The sequence below is a fragment of the Orbicella faveolata genome, unplaced genomic scaffold (assembly GCF_042242905.1).
Source record: "Orbicella faveolata isolate gen_17 unplaced genomic scaffold, um_ofav_v1 contig_47, whole genome shotgun sequence".
Classification (NCBI taxonomy): domain Eukaryota; kingdom Metazoa; phylum Cnidaria; class Anthozoa; order Scleractinia; family Merulinidae; genus Orbicella; species Orbicella faveolata.
Genome location: NW_028301577.1, coordinates 12,417,757 through 12,437,358, shown reverse-complemented (window position 1 = coordinate 12,437,358; position 19,602 = coordinate 12,417,757). Strand labels below are relative to the sequence as shown.

Here is a 19,602-nt window from a genome sequence, read left to right as displayed (position 1 = left end):
ACGCAGCTGTCGTCATCAAGACCGGCTACACTTTTACTTCTAACATCTTCAAATTAGTCATTAAATCTCATGAGCACGGTAGGAGTGCAATGACAGAATAGTTCAGTCTGTATTTGGGGATGGGGGAAAACGGGGGAGGGGAAGATTGAGTGTACGTTTTTTTTAAGTATGGAAAGTCGCAGATTTTGGTCTTAGATTAAGGGTTTCTGGCATTTTTCTGGGAGCTCGTACCCAGTTTTCCAAGGGTGACTCGTTTTCTCTTGGTGTATCAGGGTCGTATAACTGGTATATAACTATCCAGAGCTTAGCAAAGTTTGTTTTGTCAACACTTAGTCACTCCGCTATAACCACTGCGTTATCCACTTTTTGACTAACCAAGCTCAGAGCTACATAAAAGATGGTTACTCCGAGTAACTGCATAGTGACTAATATAGACAACAAATGCAAGGAAAATTAGCGATTAACGTTTCACGGATGTGTAATTTCTAACATTGGGTATTGAACGTCAAACTGAGAGGCAGTGAGCATTTTCATTTGAAAAATATTTAACTCAGTTTTCCCTTGCCTAGAGAACGTTTCAGTAATGCCGTCCAGGTAGATTTAAACGAAAATTAACGTTTCTGCAAAGAAATGACGAAATTTGGTATGTTAGATAATTCAAAATAAAGCAAACTCTGGTAAGTCTGAATGACAGACGAAACCGCCACCTTACATGTGGCATTTATTTAGGAGACACAGAATACATTCCAGTGTAAAAGATTGCGTGCTTTGCGCACCTGTGCGTGAATATCAAATTCCCGACAGCATAGAAGGGGAAAGAAGTAACGCTTTCTCAAGTCTTCGTAGGGACACTCGGAGAGTTCCCGACTATTATCCTCCAATCAGAACATAACATAAGCACTCGGAAGCAATCTGAGAGTTCTACGACATCATTACGTTATGTTGCTTAGATACGACTGACCAAACCCCTGGGTTCACTGAAGACTCCGAGAAAAGGTTACTTCTTCCCCCACGAATGCTTAATTTCTAATATTGGGTATTGAATGTGAAATTGAGAGGTCAGCATTTTCATTTGAATAATATTTAGCTCAGTTTTCTCTAATTGCCTAATGAACGGTTCAGTAATGTATTCCAGGAAGATTTAAAGAAGCTTTCCAAGAAAAATTTTTCGGACCAATAATGAGGAAAATGGTCAAAACTTACGTCACATATTCAAGGCAATCTTCAACCATAAAAGCAAATTTCATGTACTTTTGTCGTTCGGGTAAATATGCCATATTAGCAAATCATGGAAACAAGAATTAGAAGGAAATTGTATCTCTACTCTGGTATACTCTGGTATGCTTGTTCTCTCGACTGTTGCTTCCTTCAGTCCGTTCAGTCCAAGTAGAAAGTACACCAGAGTAGAGATACAATAGGTAACCAGTATATCGGAAAACGGAATTATTTTTCTTTGCTGTATTTTAATGTTACATCGTGTTCATGAGTTCTGTAAAGATCACTAAGTGTTTTTAGCTAATTTATTAATTATCGGTTATAAACCCCTAACGTATTCCAAGCTGGGACTTTAGACTTGACATCTGAAAAAAAAAACAAAAAAAAAAAACGAAAAACAATATGACTAAGAGCAGTCTTGTAAAGGTAATTTATGAACTACTCCAAAGCAGTCACTGATCAGTATCTATGCCATGCGACGAACAAAAAAACTGAAGAGCGCACGCTTGTTACGACGAGCCTTACTACAACGAATAAACCTACGCTGACCATTCTAAACATACTGATGGGACATCTTACTTACTATCACGTTAAGTCTGCATCGAGCCATGTTACCCATACTGTTGGAGATAACCCTGGTTTCTTTAGCATTATGCGACAAGGAGTATTTCTACTTCCCCCTGGATGGGATGCTAGTCCATCGCAGGGTTACCCCCAGCATTAAGGTTGCTGGTACCCATTTATACGCTTGGGTAGAGAGAGGCACTGTGAGAGTAGTGTGCTACCCAAGAACACTACGCAAGACGCCAGCTAGGGCTCGAATCCGGACCGCTCGATCTGAAGTTTAGCTTGTTAACGATTTGGCGCCGGCGCCTCTCTATTTACAGAAAAGATGAGTTCTTTTCAGTTCACGTTTCATTTTTCACACTTCGCATTTGACGTTTCACGCTCCACACTTCATACTTCACACCTCGCTCTTTAACACAACTCACACTTGGCAATGTAAAGCGTCGTACCTCGTTTTCCATCAGCTTTCTTTTGGTTAAACAAAGTTGCGCTTCACTTCTATTACCAGCTTTTAGAGCCAGCTGGGCTTTAGCATGCTCGTGTGCGATTTTCGTTTGAAGTTGGCGAAGATAGTCTGGCGAAAAGGAATAATCAATAATATTATCTATAAGTTGTGACTTTTCATTAAGTATTATACCCGACTAATTTGTCTTTAATTAATCCTGAAATTTCAAAGACTGATGAAAATGTAATTCTTTGCAATCAAACGAAAGACAATATAACAAAAGAAAGACAACATACCCAGTAAATATACAATGGAGTGATTCTTGAGGCAAGGAGAAGAGATTTAAGACAAATAAAGTAAAAAACAAACAAACAAATATAATCAACAATTTGTTTTTTCATTTCATTCTGTCTCAAATCTTTTATTGAATCAGTTTGCCGCATTTCCTTATTATATCTCAAATTTTTTCTGATCCAGTCCTGGAAAGAATCCGCCACCAAGGTCTAGACCAAGGTCTACTCACTCATTAAGACGTTCCTGTCCCCACTAGACAGCGTTCTTTCCACTTCAGCTATCTTCTGCTGGCATAGTTTACAGCGTTGTATGACGGCAGGAGAAGGCATCTCTCTCTTGGATTTTTGGGCAGCAAGCTACAAAACGAACAAACAAAGAAACAAATAAACAAAAACGTAGTTAAGCACAAACGTGTTTGATGGAATTCAAATAAGATCAGCAATGGAAAGAGACACATGAGGTGCGGGGGTGGAGATAAGCGGAAGAAGTTTGAATTGGGGTTTACGAATCTGTCAGTCCGCGACATTTTGTGGTCAAATTCGCTGATCCGCAAAGCCTGCTAAATCCACCCTACACCCACACTTCGGGGCAGAAGTGTCAACCGAAGTTCCCTTATTTGTCTCTTGGTGCATGAAGTTGTGAAGATAGTAACTCGACGTGGACCTATCACATCATTATATTCAACATGTTCTTCATGTATACTGCATGAGTCATCCTCATCTCCAGTAAAAAGTACTTCTGTTGGAGTAACCGCCATCTTGGATTTGAGAGTACCCTGAAGATGAGGTGCCCAGCGAACCCGAATTAAATGGTACCCAGTTCTTCGACTGAGAAACGCGGATAAAATAAAATTGTGTTCACCTGCTTCTCGGCGATCTGTTTCTCCAGTTTTAGAACTTCCAAGCTAATAAACTCTGTCTCGGCACTACAACATAGCAACAAGAACAAGGAGTGACTATACGAAAACCGGATTTGGGAATAACATAAGTTTAAGCTACAAGAATTTACTGGGCATAGGAGAATTTAGAGAATTTGATTTTATATTCGTTTGAAAGGTAAATACAGCGGGTTAGAATTATTTTATTCATGGAAGGTGTCAATGATTACGGATCGTTTGACACTGGACGAGTTCGATGCGAGTTGCGTAAAGCTTACAGCGCGACTGCTCCAACAGAGGCCACCCAAGCAGGTGACCGGTCGCTTCGCCTACATCGAAGTCGTTTCGCCTACACGACCGAAGTCGTTTCGCCTAAACGATCTGAGTCGATTCGCCTACATTGAAGTCGATTCGCTTACATTGAAGTCGATTCGCTTACACTGAATTCTTAGGTTTACAATTATTATAGTAATGTTTCTCAGAAGAGTATTCGACAACGACGGCGCAGCTCTGTCTCGACAAAATATTCGATTATTGGGAGGATTTTTTCAATGAGAGAAACACTGCTTACTCTTCGCAAATTTACCAATGGCATTTAAGGCAGCGTCCACACTACGCTGGAGAAATTTGAAAACGCAGCTTTATTTCTCCGGTTAGGCCTACCGTCCACACTAATCCGGCACGAAAACGAAGCTTTTCGAAAACGCTCTTCAAACCGGGAGAATTTGAAAACGCTGGCTTTTTGTTTTCGTGTGGACGGAAAACATTTTGAAAATGGAGCTTTTCGAAAACGATGACGTCACGATAATCATATGATTTCCGTGACCGAGTTTTCCTCAAACACAAATCCAACATGGCCGGTGATTGCTGCGTATTTAAATTCCTGCGTGGACGCAAAAACATTTGATGCGTTTTCAGAGAGAAACCTATTGTTCATTTTTACTTCTCAAAACGAGCTCCGCTTCAGAGGAAAATTTTATAGCGGGAACATATGCTTTTGACCAGTCTCTCTGCATCAAAGCAAGAAAGAAACCTGGGAAGGAGATTGGCTTAAACCCTGAGTAAATCTATTATATACCCATTATTTTCTGACAAAAATCACCGACATCTTACAAGCAGCGCTTTTCAATACTCCTTTTAATTGCTGGTTTTAAGTCTTTACAAAGCAGTATTTCAAAAAGTGAAAGTTCTCAAACTAAGCATGTTTATGTTCCACGTGCTATAAATATTCTTTGTTGCTCCATACCTAAATTCAATGTACGAACTACACGATCTGAATAAGTGGCTATTTGGTCTAATCGTTCTTAATCTTTTTCTCATCATGTGGAGTGAGGCGATTAATGCTTCAAGCAGTTTCTATAAACGTATTATAAAACATCTGTTTCACTAATCTAGATCATAATCTTGTTCGTATACCGTTCCTGGCTTCGGATACATCACATCCCGTTTTAAAAATCCCTTTTTTTTTAACCCTTGCAAAATTTGTATAGGCTAGGACTCGTACTTGGAATTCTACGTTATGCAGCCTTTTCATTCACGTGGCCAGCAGCCATGCAAATGTTTGGGACATAAAAAGTGTTTACATAAGAAAAGAGTTCAACTCCCACAGGATTGGTTTGTTACACAAACATGGCCGCCGTTTCATTGTTTTGGAACACCAATATGGCTGCCATGACGTCACGTGAAAACGCTCTATATTAAACACACTCACAAGAGCTGTATCTTTTATATAGTTGCACGGTTTTTTCCCCATAGTTTAAAAATAATTTAAGACACTTGTATTTTTTTAAAATTAATAATATAAATTAAATCAATCTGATAATCTCGAGATAATCTCATACAAGGATTAATTATCTTTGTACCATCTTCTGCTTGGTGGGAACTAAACGACAAAAATTTGAAACATTCTGTTGTACAAAAATACCACTGCCGACATTTACACCAGTGACTGTACTAGTTAACAGTGACACTAAAATATCCACAACGAACACAATGAACGTTCCAATACGTTACAAAGTTACTAAATCACGAAAGTCACATATATCAGACTATATATCTTAACACTTTTTACAAGGAAAAGACAGCTGTTTACTATTTTTCTTTCGTGCAGAGTAAGCCTGCCTGTCTACCAGTCTACAAGGAAACTATGAAAACTAATTTTTGCTACTCAAGTTGAACTGCCATCCTGAAAAATCGTGCAAAACTTGGTCTGAAATATAGGATGAGGACCAACATATCGGTGCCTTTTATTTGTGCGAAAGAAAAAAATCGACCCCTGTTACAGGGATAAAGTAATCTTCAGATAAAAGTTTAGTCTAAAAAGAATGACTCGCCAAATCTTACTTGAGATCTTCAGAAATCTACAGTAATGATAAGATGCGTCCGTCATATCAGCACACCAACAGAGATTATAAAAGTACGCATAAAGAACAAATTGATTTTTCCATCGGAACTCTTAGCTTTAATTTTCTACAACTGTTTAGAGTTTAAATCCGACGCAAAATTCTATTTAACTTTTAAGAAATGCCTTAAGTGTTTCTTCATGAGGATTCAAAAGAGGAATGTGAAGACAAAACGAATTTATTAGTTTCGATAAAACACACCAGAAATTCAAGATGGCTGCTCATTTGACGATAGTTAAACGAGTAAGGCATTATTCGCACGCATGGCTGCAGACAGATTCAGTTATTGATACTAGAAGTATCTACTGTATTTACACTTGACTTATACAAGTACAGTACCAGTTGTACTTCTACAAAAAGTCGACTCTGTGTCATCAAAGCTTAGTTTTGCTTAAACGTTAAAAAAATATGGAAATAAATTAGTGGACTCTATTGGCGTTTGGAAGGATAGATAAGATATGTACAAGAGAGTAATAACTAAAGGTAGAGACGAGACTTATGGACTGACTAGTCAGAATATTGTCTTATTTCACTTTTCAGGGTGGTTTATCTTCTCTAATCCTTCATCTCAGACGAGGCCATGAACTTGTCACGTGACAGAGCAAACGGCTGATTTGGCGCTACGAATGAAATAGAATAAAAGAGAGAAATAAATGGCTTGAAAACACTGGAACAGCAAAACACTCACAAGACTTTAGACATCATCATACTAAATCCACATTGGTAAAGCATGACAAAATTTGTACAGCATCTCATCAGTCGGCCCTAAAACGTTCGACACTTGTTTTCCAACGCATAACAAACAAATCTCAAAACTCAACAGTCATTGCCTATCTTGAGTTAAGATAAATTGCGCAACATCTAGTTTTCTATGCCTTTCAAGACGTTTTCAAGGCTACATATCTGAAGTTCATGGCCCCATTATGAGAAACTTTAAAGTCAGTCTAATATAAAAATGTGTGAGATTAAAATCTGTGAACAGAGCCTGTAATTACTATCTGGTCTCACTTTTCAAAGGACAGAACGGTGCAAAACTTTTCAAAAAAAAGAAAACAACTTTGGAATCTTGAAGCAAAGTTTCAGAAAAGAGAGGGTAATCTTACATCGAGAGACAATCTGAACTTATCTAGATAATCACAACATGATTCAGAAAGAAATAGTATTTATGTTTTATAGGCATCATGTTTGTGCTATTGCTCGCAGTTTGTACAAACTATTTAAAATTGTGCTTTACGTCTCATGACAATTTCCTCTAGAGAGCCCAACTTCTAAGCAGAAATCATAGGAAAGAAACAGAGTCAATCAACACTTATAAAAGTTTTACACCGAAGACATTTCAGAAAATTGCGAACGGTACAACTTGTAATACACTAGCAGCGGGAAAAGACTTGCATGTATTACGCATCGTTTATGCGTGTACTGACCTAGTGGAACAGTCAGTTCAACTTAGCAATTTCCGTGAACAATTCAGTTAAAACTCTGAGTGTTAAACATAATTGAAGGTGTTTTAGAATTTCTGATCCGTGAAGATGTCCTAATCATGCACATAGCCAGCATATCGGCCATTTCATAGACCGTTCAGAGGATCACTCACACTATGGCCACTTCTAGATTTAGACTGAAGTCTGCTATGCAATTTGAGATTCACAAATAAAGCTTACCTCATATTTTAAATAACAGTATTTTCTGGTGTCTACCTGAAATAAACAATAGCTAACAAAAAATAGCTGCCTGACTGGACCTAACTGGACGGTTCCCACTCGCTTCACTGTTTCTCTCCGAATAACTATCCAGCAGATAGGACATAGTTAACGTCATTCCTCACATTTGCATTGCGCATCCTTATTGCGCATAATTTATGGCGTCATTAGCGCGCGCTCGTGCACGCGCACATTGAAAACATGACGGATTTGCCTTGATATTGAGCTCTGTCAGTTGAAAAATGGTTCTAGCTCACCAACGAGCACGGGCATCCCAATTTTTTTTCCACTCATTGTAATCAACTAATCATAAGCTTTGCGTGAGAAAAGACTGATCTAATTTCTATTGCTGAAAATTGAATAAATAAGAAAAAATAGCAGATACAGGGTGGTCTTTTCTATTTGGCAGTCGGTAACCACGTTAAGAAATTTGGTTCAAATTTTTAACCAAGGATTTAGCTTTCTGTCTGAATCAAACTTAACGCGTTTATTTGTGTCCGACACAATGTATTGACTGTAGTTTAATGCGTGTTCTTATGAGTCCGGGCTCACAAAGATGTTACAATTACTGGGAATGCGTTCTTATAATAAGCATTAAATAATGCCAAAATGGGGCATTTTCAATGCCTCACTGCTCCTTAATGAGCATGGGCACCTCCCTTTTTTATTTTAAAATTGAAGTTATCATATGACAAATATTCAGTGGACAAAGTTTGAACAAAAATCTATTGTCACTTTTATTTCAGAGGAATTACCTTAAATTGGTTTCAAAACGGCTGTACGTATTGTACTGTCTACAATTCAAGTATTTAGAGCTAGTCATACCACATATGAGCGAATTTCTATCGATTGTTTAAAACATTTTCCGCTGGCTGACATTCCCGACAGTACAAATTCCGAATTAAGTGCGACACAAGTGCGACGTATGAATCCATTGTCGCATTTCTGCCGCACTCAATTGAATTGAATTCGACACGGCAGAAATGCGACGTATGAACCGGGCCTATGTGTATCAAGTGGGAAAAGCCTGACCTTAATCAACAGGTCAAACAGATCAATTTGACGCTTTCCCTATAGCTGCACGCGCACGCGCATCTTTTTATTTCCGTTAACTTCGAAATTTATCTAGCGTATTGTTTTCCAACGCAATGTAACGTATGATTTGTAACAGGCACGTTTTAAATCACTGTAAACTTTCATAACCGTCACACTGACGATGACGGAAGTACCGTCGAAACATGTTTGTGAAAATTAAAAAAGTCGTATTATTTTTGAAAATTTCTACAATGAAATATACTTTGATTTTACACCGCATCATCTTCCCTAACAAACAGAACAACATGATAGAATACCTCTACTTCACACGGAAACAAAGCAAATACTTATGAAAGTTCACGCTTATTAAGTAACAAAATTAACACAATAAAGTCAGGAGCAGTTGACGCGTACACTACCAAATCTTATAAAGATTTATCTCAGCTTGTTTTCGCGCGAGTATCGCAACGTCAAATGAAATCAATTGTTTTAAGCGACGTAAGTTGTTAAAAGCCATGAAGACTTAAGAGTTAGCCGAAATTTCTCAGTAACATAAAACAGAATATCCGTCAGCTGCAAACATTTATCAACTTTTCAGTAAGTACGATCAGCAATGATCAGTTGCAGATTCGCACATGTGTTCAAGAGGGGGTGGGGGGGGGGGAGGGAGGGGGTCATGCATGGGGTTGGCGGAATGAATATGTGACGTTTCTCTCTACAAGATTGGGGTGTAGGGGTAAATTATTCGGCCTTCTTTGGCGCGTGGTAAAAGGATTTGTGTAGATTGTGGTTTGAATTTGTTTCTCTTTTGAAATTGTTCCAGCAAGTTAGCGAGTGACCTTTTATCTGACAAAATAAAACAAAAGTCGAAACGATTTTAAAACTGCTCCCCCCCCCCCCAAAAAAAAAAAAAAAATTTAAAAATTTCTCACCACAACAGTTTACCTTACGAACCACAATAACATGTACCTGGTGACGTTTTGGACCCAAGAGGGATGTTTTAAATGCTAAGCACACACGGCAAGCCGAGATAACTGCAATCTTTCTGAAAGATCTCCACTGAACAGTTGTGGGAGATCGGAAAGTAACCGGATTCTTCTTTGAACTTTTGTCTAAAATCCAACACAAAATAAGTTAACTTACTCGGCTCCTTTTGTAACTTTGCCAGGTTTTGGAGACAACTTGGCAGGTTCCTGAAGCGAGAAAAACAACATTGGAGTCATAAGCAGAACCCACGATAGCAACAGACAATTGCTGAATGGGAGCAACGTCTAAGAATTGCATTAACCCAGGTATTGACTAATCTCCCTTGCATTGACTTGCATGGCTACCATTGTTTAGAAAAACTTTCTTGCACCCATAGATTTAACTCTATCATATTACTTCGGATGTAACTAAGTTAAGTTTAGTCGTAAGAGCAACTTTAAAATAATAATTATATAATGCTAGTTGAGATTTTGATTATTATGAATTTTATTTCTTATTTAGGGCATGGTAAAACTTCAGATAATGTTATATGGTTTACATTGAGGTCTCACCGCGTAATAAAGCCTATTTCGGCAGCATGAAACAACTAAGAGTAGTAGAAGTATTGCTACATCCCCCTGACACTGAACAGAACGAAGATTACCCCACCCCCTCTCCAGTAATTTAACAATCACCAACCATCACAAGTCCTCGTTTGGAGAATGACATACTATAGTTGCTCCTCTCAGCCCCCCACCCCTCCAAAAAAGGTTCTTCACCAATTGAAAAGAATATACAGTTTGTAAATATCTAAATAAAATAAAATAAAATGATTAACGACTTGTCTGACCAAGAAGAAAGAAGAAAAACCTACCCTTGACACGTCAGCTACCTGTAAATACAAACAGAAAGCAGGTCAACTAATCGATGGAATCCCACGAAGGGTGACAGAGAAGACATTTTGCCTCGTTACATGAAAACACTGGGGCCATGGGGACAAAATATATCGCAATTGGTTGTCGGTAAACAACGATTCTTTAGAATGTAGCAAAAGGCCTAGGAGGCACAAGATTTACACACATACACACTACTCGTACAACCACGTTACTTTACTTTCACGGGTACCTTATCACTCTATCGATATCTATTCACGAACAATACGCTCATTTTTTGCCCAAATCACGCTTAACGCAAATACCTTCTACGTGCACTGACTTCCACCAACGAATGACGCGCTGGATTTTCGCCCAAATCGCGCGTCACGCACGCATGCATAACATACTTTCATTAAGTCTTCCTTCAGGTGTAGGAAGCTAACCAGTACAGAGCTTAATCTCATTTTCCTTAGCATGACGGAAATAGACGTACTTTGACAAGCCCTATCACCTACATGGAATACTAGTCTATCGAAGGCTGCCCTGTAACATTAGCAACTCACTGGCTGTCATTGATACACCTGGCTACAGAGGGACAATACAAGAGTAAAGTGTCTAGGAAAGAGCTCAGTCAGGGCTTGAGTGAGTACCGCTCTTAGGTCGCTGGTCTTCTCTTAAACGCCTTGAAGAATAACTGCATAATTTACAAGGTGGAACCTCCCTTAACCGGACATCCTCAGGACTTCGTCTACGTGTCTGCTCGCGGGAGTTTGAGGTGTCCGTTCGCAGAGATGTAAAAGGTTCTATTTTAACAAACAGTTTGAGAAAACTAACCTTTCTCGAAGTAAGGTGAACATCAATAACCAGCCATTTCCATTTCTCAACCTTAACATCTTTGTCTACCAGTGGCTCTCGGATTCTCATGTGAATTTCAATTTTTCCTCCAACTGCTTTGCGTCCCTTTTCCATGTCCATTAACTTAAGAGAAACAACACAGTGACATTTAACAACTTTCCTTATAAAGCACCTGTACACAGTAACGGCGACAATATTTAAGATCAAATCGAACATGTAAGCCAGTGATCTTTGCTGTGGTTGTCAAGCAACTGAGACGGTCACAAAGAAAAGTCGGACATTTTCGTCTTTTTGTGGCGCAGTCACTCACAGAAGCTTTGCTTTTGTCGTAAAATTACCGGAAAAGTTTGCGACTCTATTAACCAATTAACAAATGGTAAACGTCATAGCGTGTACTATTGAGTTATGGATGCACGCGGGAGGTTGCTAAGCACGAGAGAAGCGTAAGAGTCGCACGAGGCGATAGCCGAGTGCGACTCTAGCTTCTTGAGTACTTAGCAAACCTCCGAAGTGCATCCATAACTCAATAGTGCACGCTATGGCGTTTACCATTTGTTTTATAACATAACATTGAGACATTGGAACAACAGAAGTCCTTTTATTGAGCTACAAAAAAATGTTCGTGTAGTCTTACATGACAAGGGAAAACAAGCGCGCGAAAATTCATTCATGACAACCGACTGCACACCAGTAACTCGATAAAGTTTCATCTTCAGACAACTGTGAAGACAGTTTCGCATTTCTGGCAGAAGAACGTCGGCCATTACTTTGGAAACAATGTCTGTCAAAAGATTTGCTTTGTAAACACTAGCACACACGTCAGCAACGTACACCCATGGGCAAATAGTAAACGCTAAATTAACCAATCAGAGCGCGCGCTTTGCTTTAGTTATGTTATAATCAAAAGTAGCATGGGCTGTCCGAAACTCTCACGTCAGCGTTTCGCCATCGGAATACGTCACGTGACTTGGCATTGCAAGATCAGTCAAATTTAGACTTTGTTCGCAATTATTTAATGTGACGCCTATTGTTAGTTTCTGCAATCAGAACATTGACAAAGGAAGAGACAAAACAGGTACTTACATCAAAACAGTCGTGAATTTCACACTTGTTGTCGAATGGGGTCAGCTTGAGTTGTACTTGTCCTAAAGCCTTGTCACCCTTTAGAAAACCCCTGGAAAATATTTCATCATTTCGCGATCAGGAACACGGAACCATAACAGAACTACTGACTGTCTGAGAGTAGCTGTTATCGCCGTTATTAGAGGTTTGACATACAAATGAGGCGAAAGGGTCAATTCTGCTCTGTATTGACCCTTTCGCAGCCTTTTCCAACAAAAGAATATTTGACCGCAGATTCAACTGCAATAACAGCTATTAGCCTCCTTACCAACAAACCTCAATCCCCCACATTCTACAGATAATTTCAAGTCCCCCAAGTAAGCATCAATGTTGAGTTTGTTTCTAATTCGGACTGTCTTTTAGGTCAGAGATCTTAAAAGGTCATCTGATATCTTCACGAAGAAAGTTCTTATTTGGAGCTTGGCTCTTTTTCAGCCAGGTTTTTGGGCAAAAGCACCCACTGAATAGGCTCAACCGCACTCACTGAATGGCTTCTGAATGGGCTCAACCGCATTCAAACGGAAAAATTCCCTTCAGCCCTTCAGACAGCTCTAAGAAAAGCGTTTTGAACAAAGAGAACCTCGACAGTTTTCAAGGCCCCCAAGAGTAAGCTAAACAGACCAAACACCAGTACAAAATATTTACAACATGCTCTGCATTGTAGAAAAAAAGAAAGACAAGACCATGACCAAGAACGCATACCTTTCATATTTGACTTCAAATTTGACCGGCTGTCTTTTGAATGTTCGCCCTAATGACCGGTTTTTCCTATCTATATTAACTTTGAAAACCTCATTATATTCTGCAAGAAATCAAACGAGAAATATGTACATTAGTTCACTCAGACTGAACTAAAACAAGACGATAACTAGTAGAATCATAACAGCAGATCTACCTGGGTTGATGGAGTGTTTTATAGTTTGTGTTCGCCCTGTCTGTGGCTCATCAGCCTTGAAAAGAATCAATCAATCAATCAATCAATCAATTAAATAAATACCTAATTGATAATTAGGTGATTGAAACCCGACCACTCTGAGCCAGAAAGAAAAAATCGAAAACGCAGGTTTCTTTCTATGGTTAGGCCCAGTGGCGGATCCAGACCTTGAGCTAGGGGGGGGGGGGGGGGGGGGTGTGTGTGTGTGCTTGCCCTGCCGGCTTTTCTTCCTCCCTTCTTTTTTAACTAAAAAGAGGGGACCCCGGCCCCTCCCCTAGATCCGCCACTGGCCTACTGTGTACACTAATCCGTGACGAAAACAGAACTTTTCGAAAACGCTTTGCAAACCGGAAGAATTGGAAAACGCCATTTCCGATTTACCTGGTGTCTTTGTGCAAAACTATTCATAATTAAAATGTCCTAACATTAAGCCATTGTGTACCAATCCATACAACAAAGAGTTACCGAGGTGATGGCGCAGAACAGAAAGTGTTGGTTTGAGAATGTGGCTGCCTTATGTGCCTATACTTATGTACTTACACTCGGAAAAGGAAATTCATAGGCTACGTAGGTGTACATGTCCTTTGGTTGGTAACCTGTAAAAAACGAAGTGGAAAGAACTACATTTAACGTCTTTGCTCCAAGATCAGACCAAGATTCTCCTTACAGTTTTTCATGCATTTCTACAACTTACCTTGGGAGAATTTGGCTTCAAGTCAATATTTTATCAGCCTTAAAGAATATATATATACCTTTATGACAGTTGCTAGTACAAGTACCAACTTCATACTCTGTATCAGTGAAGTTTATTCACTAAGTGAGAAATTCTATATTTCTGAGTCATTACTTACAGAACTGTACTGTATAGAAGTGAACAATTTTGTTGCTAATTCGTAGGGCAGTTGGAAATCAGTTTTGTAGATCAACCACTGTTTGTTACATTACACTCCGTTTACTGAAGGGGTGTTACGCTTAATATTCATTTGCTGATAAGGTTGAACAATCACAGGAAACATCATAAGAGGTAATAAAAACAACTATTACATCTTTTTCACTTGAATTTACTTACCTGAAGGCAGAGGAATATTGAGCCCTCTAACTATGGTAATTGCCACCTCTGAATCACTTAAATCGGGGAATGAGCTGTAAAAACAACATATGACATGAGAAAATCCAGAACAAGTTACCAAACAAACAAACAAACAAAAAAACTAGACTGTCATGAAAGCTCGAACAGGTTCAAACTTGACAAGTCAGCACACAGGAGTTAATGAGAGCATGACAGGGGCTTGCAGTCTAATAAAAACTATCAAATGGTCAAAAGAAGAGCTACTTTAAAGATAACTCACTCAACAATTGTGAAAGATCTGTCTTCATAATGGAATCTTGGTGGGGGATCCTTGTGTTTCCGTGCGCTCTGCACTGCATCAAGGTCCTGACGCAAATTCTTTGCCATCTTCTCAAAGCTTCAAACATAAAAAAAAAATGGCAATCAGCAAGTCATAAGAGGTCCAAAGAGGGTTAAATTGGGGTTCAATTATGACTAAAATTTGTTGAACACTGTTGAGATCCAATGAGGGAAAAGCTACATGTAAGCATCAGTGCTACGGTATTATCCCAGGGATGTGCACAAATCGATTTAAAACTGAGAGGGAAGTACAACGTATTTTTGAAGATATGTTACAAGTTCTTAACAACTTTTGTTCTGGAATGACGTTTGATGTTTGATTAAAAGCCTTTCTTGGATGCGACAAAATGTGTGTCCAGAATTTTGGAGGATTACTTTTGACTCAGGAGCGTTCTCTTTGGAGTTACACTTGACTTTGTTGTACCAATCCATTTGGTATTTCCTTGGATATAGCCCCCACCCACCCCCACCCCCAGGATGTACAGGCATCAAATATTCTCTAATCAAAGCCTCACTGCACATTATGTTTATTACAGAAATTCTCATTTCTTTTTGGAAATTGCAATTTGTATTGTTAGTTTTTAATAAGCTCAATACCATCTTGCAGTATCAACATATGACTAACACCACTTACTTTTTAGTGTTCCTTATATCACCTAGTTTTTGGTAATGCTGACCATTTCTTACACACATCTGCGAAAAGAAAGATAACCCTTTAGATTTCTGTACATAAACAAAAAACTTCCATTGACTGAGAAACAAAACAAGAGGAACATGTTTTCAACCACATAATTTTGCATATATGTACCCTTTGCTGGGTGAAATCAATTCTACAAATGAATACAGAACATGACCCAATGAAGAACAGAACAAGTACAGCAGTGCAATGTACCTCAATTTGTTTAATAAGTGCATCCTCCAGTCGTGAGAATAGCTCAGATGTTTCTTCTGGTGTGCGAGGTGTTGGATCACAGTCTGCAGCTTGCACCATCTCAAAACTAAGCTCCATTGTGGGTGCAGCCTTAGCAGCCGTAAATGGAGACGGCGGAACCTTGTGGGGAAAACAAACACAATATTATTATTCAGCAAACACAGTCTGCACACACTACCGGATTTACATGTACACATTGTATGAGAAGGATGTCGTCAGAATCAAAATTGTACAGCGAATAAAGGTGTGTAAAGTATGTTGGAAGCGCCGGACCAATTTGAGAAATCAGCATATACTACGATACATATTTTACGGAGGCTGTTTCATAATGCAGACCCTAACTAGAAATCTCTGCTACGTGTATACTTTACCGATCCTAAATCAACTCTTAGACTATTCTGGGCTGATAGAATCATCTTGTCAAGACCCTGGAAGAAACAAAATAAAGACAGTTCTCCAATTTAGTTGACTCATAATAATAACTTCGTTAACAGGATAGATAAAAAAAACTAGTAGTTGTCCATTACATAAGGATATTACTGCAGTGGAATCCTGATTTCTCAAACCCTCGATTTTTTAATCTCCAATAACATACCTCAAAAGTCAGTTGACTGCACTATCCACCTTTTTAAACCAATTTTCATTCTCTTGGAGATTCGAAAAATCGGGACTCCTCTGAATCTTTATTTTCTTACTAAAAGTGTTTTCAATTGATTAACAAATGTTGTAATGAAAAACTAGCTGGTGATCACTCATCTTCAAGTAATTTCAACAACTTCATAGCACCATTGTGCAAAATTATCTTCATCAAATATTACAGTAGAAGATAAATATCTCTAAGACAACATGTACAAGAAGTCTTTACCTTACTCATCCTCAAGTAATTCTTAGCACCCTCCAGGTCTCCCTGCTTCTTGGACTGCAGAGCAGCTGTCTTGAACTCCTTCTGTCTTTCCAGGAGATAGTTGAGCTGTTGTTCATTGCGGCCAGGTGATTTTTTCACAGATGATGAAGCCTGGAGAGCAGGCTGGCCTGAAGGACTAGCAGCGGCTGTTCTAGAGGTACCAGCGACAGAAGATGAAGCAGCTGGTTGAGATGCAGTCCCTTGACTTGGCCCAGGGGCCTATGGAGATGTCAATCAAGTATTAGGAATGTTTACAGCTAAGGGTACTTACAGGATGAACGATTTTAAACCTCACTTAATTTCTACTATAATATTATCATAGTTACAGTTTATTTACAGACTGTTTGGATAGGCTAAGCATCAGTTTTTCAGAAATAGACTATGTTCTTGGACTACCTGTACATACTCTTCAATTAGAAAATAATTGCGTGAGCAAAATTACATTGAGGAGGACAAAACTAAACGAAGCCAGCCAAGTCTAATTTGGCAGTCACAGGATTTTTTTTAATGCAATCCTTTTCAAATTGGACTAGCATGTACCTGTAGTTGTATTAGCTGTTAATAATTTTTATATTCCATATGGAGCTGTCCAAATTACTTCTTGTTAATTTGCGCATGGTTGTATGGGATTTTCCAAGACCCCCCAGCTGGCAAATAATAAATTCATAAACATTGCTTCCATTCTTTAAAAGGTACATTTAATAAGTGCAAAATAACTGAGCATTTTTTTTTTCACCTTTTCTGCTTTGACAGAACATATCTCAATTTTTACATATTGTGAGTTGTGTGCATTACCTCTGTTACACAAAAGTTCTCAGTTGGTTCGTCATCAGGAGGAGCTGCCACACCTGGTATAGGGGCATATCCTGGAGGTGTTGGGAGTTCTTCAAATGTCACTGGTCTTCCTGCTTTGTGATTTTTGATGGCATCTTGATATTGCTGCATTGTTTCAAAATTAACAACTAGATTAGAGATACAGATTTCTATGAAGTGATAGTGATGTGACCAAATGGCTAATTCCCTCTATGAGATGCACCTGCAGGGAATCATGGTAGCCTATTCACTATCTTGAACTGGATATTAAATTTTGTTTCGATGAATACAACTACCATTGATGATTCCCTACAACTGGGCATTTCAGCATTCAAATATTATTAACTATAAAATCATGTTTTAGAATTTTGAGCAGTGGCAAATGTACTATATAACTTGGGATGAGTAAGATGGCTCTGAATTTGCAGATGAGTAGATCCTAAAATGCAGCTGACCTTGACAATACGTCCCATTCTCCGAGCTTTGCTGGAGTTTCCTTCTTGTTTTGCTTGGTTTGTGGCATGCTGGTATTTTTCCAGTCTCTGTTGCAAAGCTTCTGCAACATCCTTGGGGGGAGGGGGAGGCTCCAAGTTCTTGGGTGCACTGCCTTCCCCTCCTGACTCTGCTGCAGCTGAAGTGCTTGGCTGAGGCTCAGCAGGGGGGTTGACTGACTGTTGAGAGGCTGGTGGGGTCTCACCTTCATAATGAGTAAATTGTGAAACAACAAATTAAAAGAAATAAGACTGTTGGATTAAAAACCAGGAAACCATATCCTGGATTCTTAAATTTGGGGGCGACTTTTGGATTTGGCACCACTTGCCATGTACATAATTATATAGTAACCAATAATTGTACAATAAAATTGTATAGAAAAGAAATATTAAACACATGGCAAGGCATCCCCACTTAAGTACACCTTGATCTCTCTACAATGTATACACATATTTTATGTTTATAAATATTCTTACCTGATGATGTCTGAGGGGCAGATGGAACAGGAGGTAACTGTGAAATATCCACAACCTCGTCTTTCTCTAGCAGTTCAATAGCTGAATCTATTTGCTGGCAAATGGAAAACAAAATACATGCAAAGGTAAAGGAATGTCAGTCATGCACAGTCTGTGTTTTCAGGGAGCCTGAAGTTAAAAAAATACTTACTGTCTTCTAAATGCAAGTTGCAAAGCCATTATTGCTTAGCAGCAAAAAGCTTAAAATACTCTTAGATTGTCAGTTCTTTTCTCTCTTTTACCTTAGATACAGCCAAAAACTGCTTGGCTTGTTGAATATCTCCCGCTTTCTTGCAAGTCAAAGCAGCTATTCTGTACTGATTCCGCCTTGTTGTAAAAAGTTCTACAGTTTTAATCTTCTCAGACTCAGGAAGCTGAAAAAAAGTAAGCAATTGATATTTTAGAATAAAATAAAAGTTCATGTTGGTAAGCAACACCAACTTGGTTGTCACTGGAGCCCCATACCATATGTGTCTCCCCATATTTGGTATCTGTCAGTCAGGTATGCTTTTACCATGCGAGTCTTCTCAGTCAGCCTAGGAGGCTGCAAGTTGCCGTCAATCTAACAGCAAATGTCTGTGTCTGATCATTAAGCCAGATCTGACTATGTGAAACAAAATGAACTTAAGAATGAAAGGAATATCCATAAGCACAGATTAAGTTCCGTTCTGTAGTCCACAACAAAGTGACACTTACCATAGATTCCTGTGCTTTTGAATCAGCTGTCACTGAAAGCAAAATATACTATGTTAATGGTTTTAAATAAAATGTGCAATAAACAATGTTAGGTTACTTTATTATTATTCACTTTTAAATAAGTCATATCAACATTATAAGTAACATTATACTGTAATTCATCAAATATTTTCCCTCACGTGCAATTGGTTTAAACAGGTCACATGACTAAATATTTCCAGCTAAAACTGGGGAATATCCCAGTGATACAATGTATTCCCCAATTTTCAAAACTGTGCGTGTTCTGATAACTATTTGAAGGATAATAAACACAATAGCCTCCATTTGGCATGAAAACATGCTTGGATATTAATTTTGTCCTTGGACATCATCTGTGGCAAGAAGTGAACACCTTTCCTTGAGCTATGCCCTCTCAAAACTGTTCGCTTCTCGGAACAGATAATGTCGGCAAACAAATATTCAAGCATATTTCCAAGCCAAATGGAGGCTATTGTTTATTTATCATCATTGTCATCTCTTTTTGTGCCTGTAGGCATGTAAGATAGTACACAATATA

The 19,602-nt window shown here is 38.7% G+C and overlaps 1 protein-coding gene across 2 annotated transcripts in view; it reads right to left on the bottom strand.

Annotated features, from left to right (window-relative positions):
- Positions 1 to 688: 688 nt before the first annotated feature.
- The window catches only part of LOC110058144 (coiled-coil and C2 domain-containing protein 1-like), a 31,026-nt gene continuing 12,112 nt past the window's right edge, over positions 689 to 19,602 (bottom strand). Inside the window, exons 7-28 of one of the 2 annotated variants that reach the window (XM_089279199.1) lie at positions 19,047 to 19,078; positions 18,593 to 18,724; positions 18,312 to 18,405; positions 17,799 to 18,040; positions 17,326 to 17,469; positions 16,492 to 16,749; positions 15,998 to 16,054; positions 15,588 to 15,746; positions 15,330 to 15,388; positions 14,637 to 14,753; positions 14,357 to 14,430; positions 13,828 to 13,883; positions 13,249 to 13,303; positions 13,056 to 13,155; positions 12,315 to 12,405; positions 11,211 to 11,354; positions 10,376 to 10,393; positions 9,679 to 9,728; positions 3,383 to 3,446; positions 2,751 to 2,877; positions 2,232 to 2,356; positions 689 to 1,580 (exon numbers count right to left, since the gene is read on the bottom strand). In XM_089279199.1, coding sequence (XP_089135325.1) covers positions 1,545 to 1,580; positions 2,232 to 2,356; positions 2,751 to 2,877; positions 3,383 to 3,446; positions 9,679 to 9,728; positions 10,376 to 10,393; positions 11,211 to 11,354; positions 12,315 to 12,405; positions 13,056 to 13,155; positions 13,249 to 13,303; positions 13,828 to 13,883; positions 14,357 to 14,430; positions 14,637 to 14,753; positions 15,330 to 15,388; positions 15,588 to 15,746; positions 15,998 to 16,054; positions 16,492 to 16,749; positions 17,326 to 17,469; positions 17,799 to 18,040; positions 18,312 to 18,405; positions 18,593 to 18,724; positions 19,047 to 19,078 — 2,234 coding nt within the window. In that variant the 3' untranslated portion in view covers positions 689 to 1,544. Of the gene's footprint in view, positions 1,581 to 2,231; positions 2,357 to 2,750; positions 2,878 to 3,382; positions 3,447 to 4,518; positions 6,421 to 9,678; positions 9,729 to 10,375; positions 10,394 to 11,210; positions 11,355 to 12,314; positions 12,406 to 13,055; positions 13,156 to 13,248; positions 13,304 to 13,827; positions 13,884 to 14,356; positions 14,431 to 14,636; positions 14,754 to 15,329; positions 15,389 to 15,587; positions 15,747 to 15,997; positions 16,055 to 16,491; positions 16,750 to 17,325; positions 17,470 to 17,798; positions 18,041 to 18,311; positions 18,406 to 18,592; positions 18,725 to 19,046; positions 19,079 to 19,602 lie in introns of those variants that run through there. The other variant, XM_089279200.1, reaches the window with a different exon arrangement.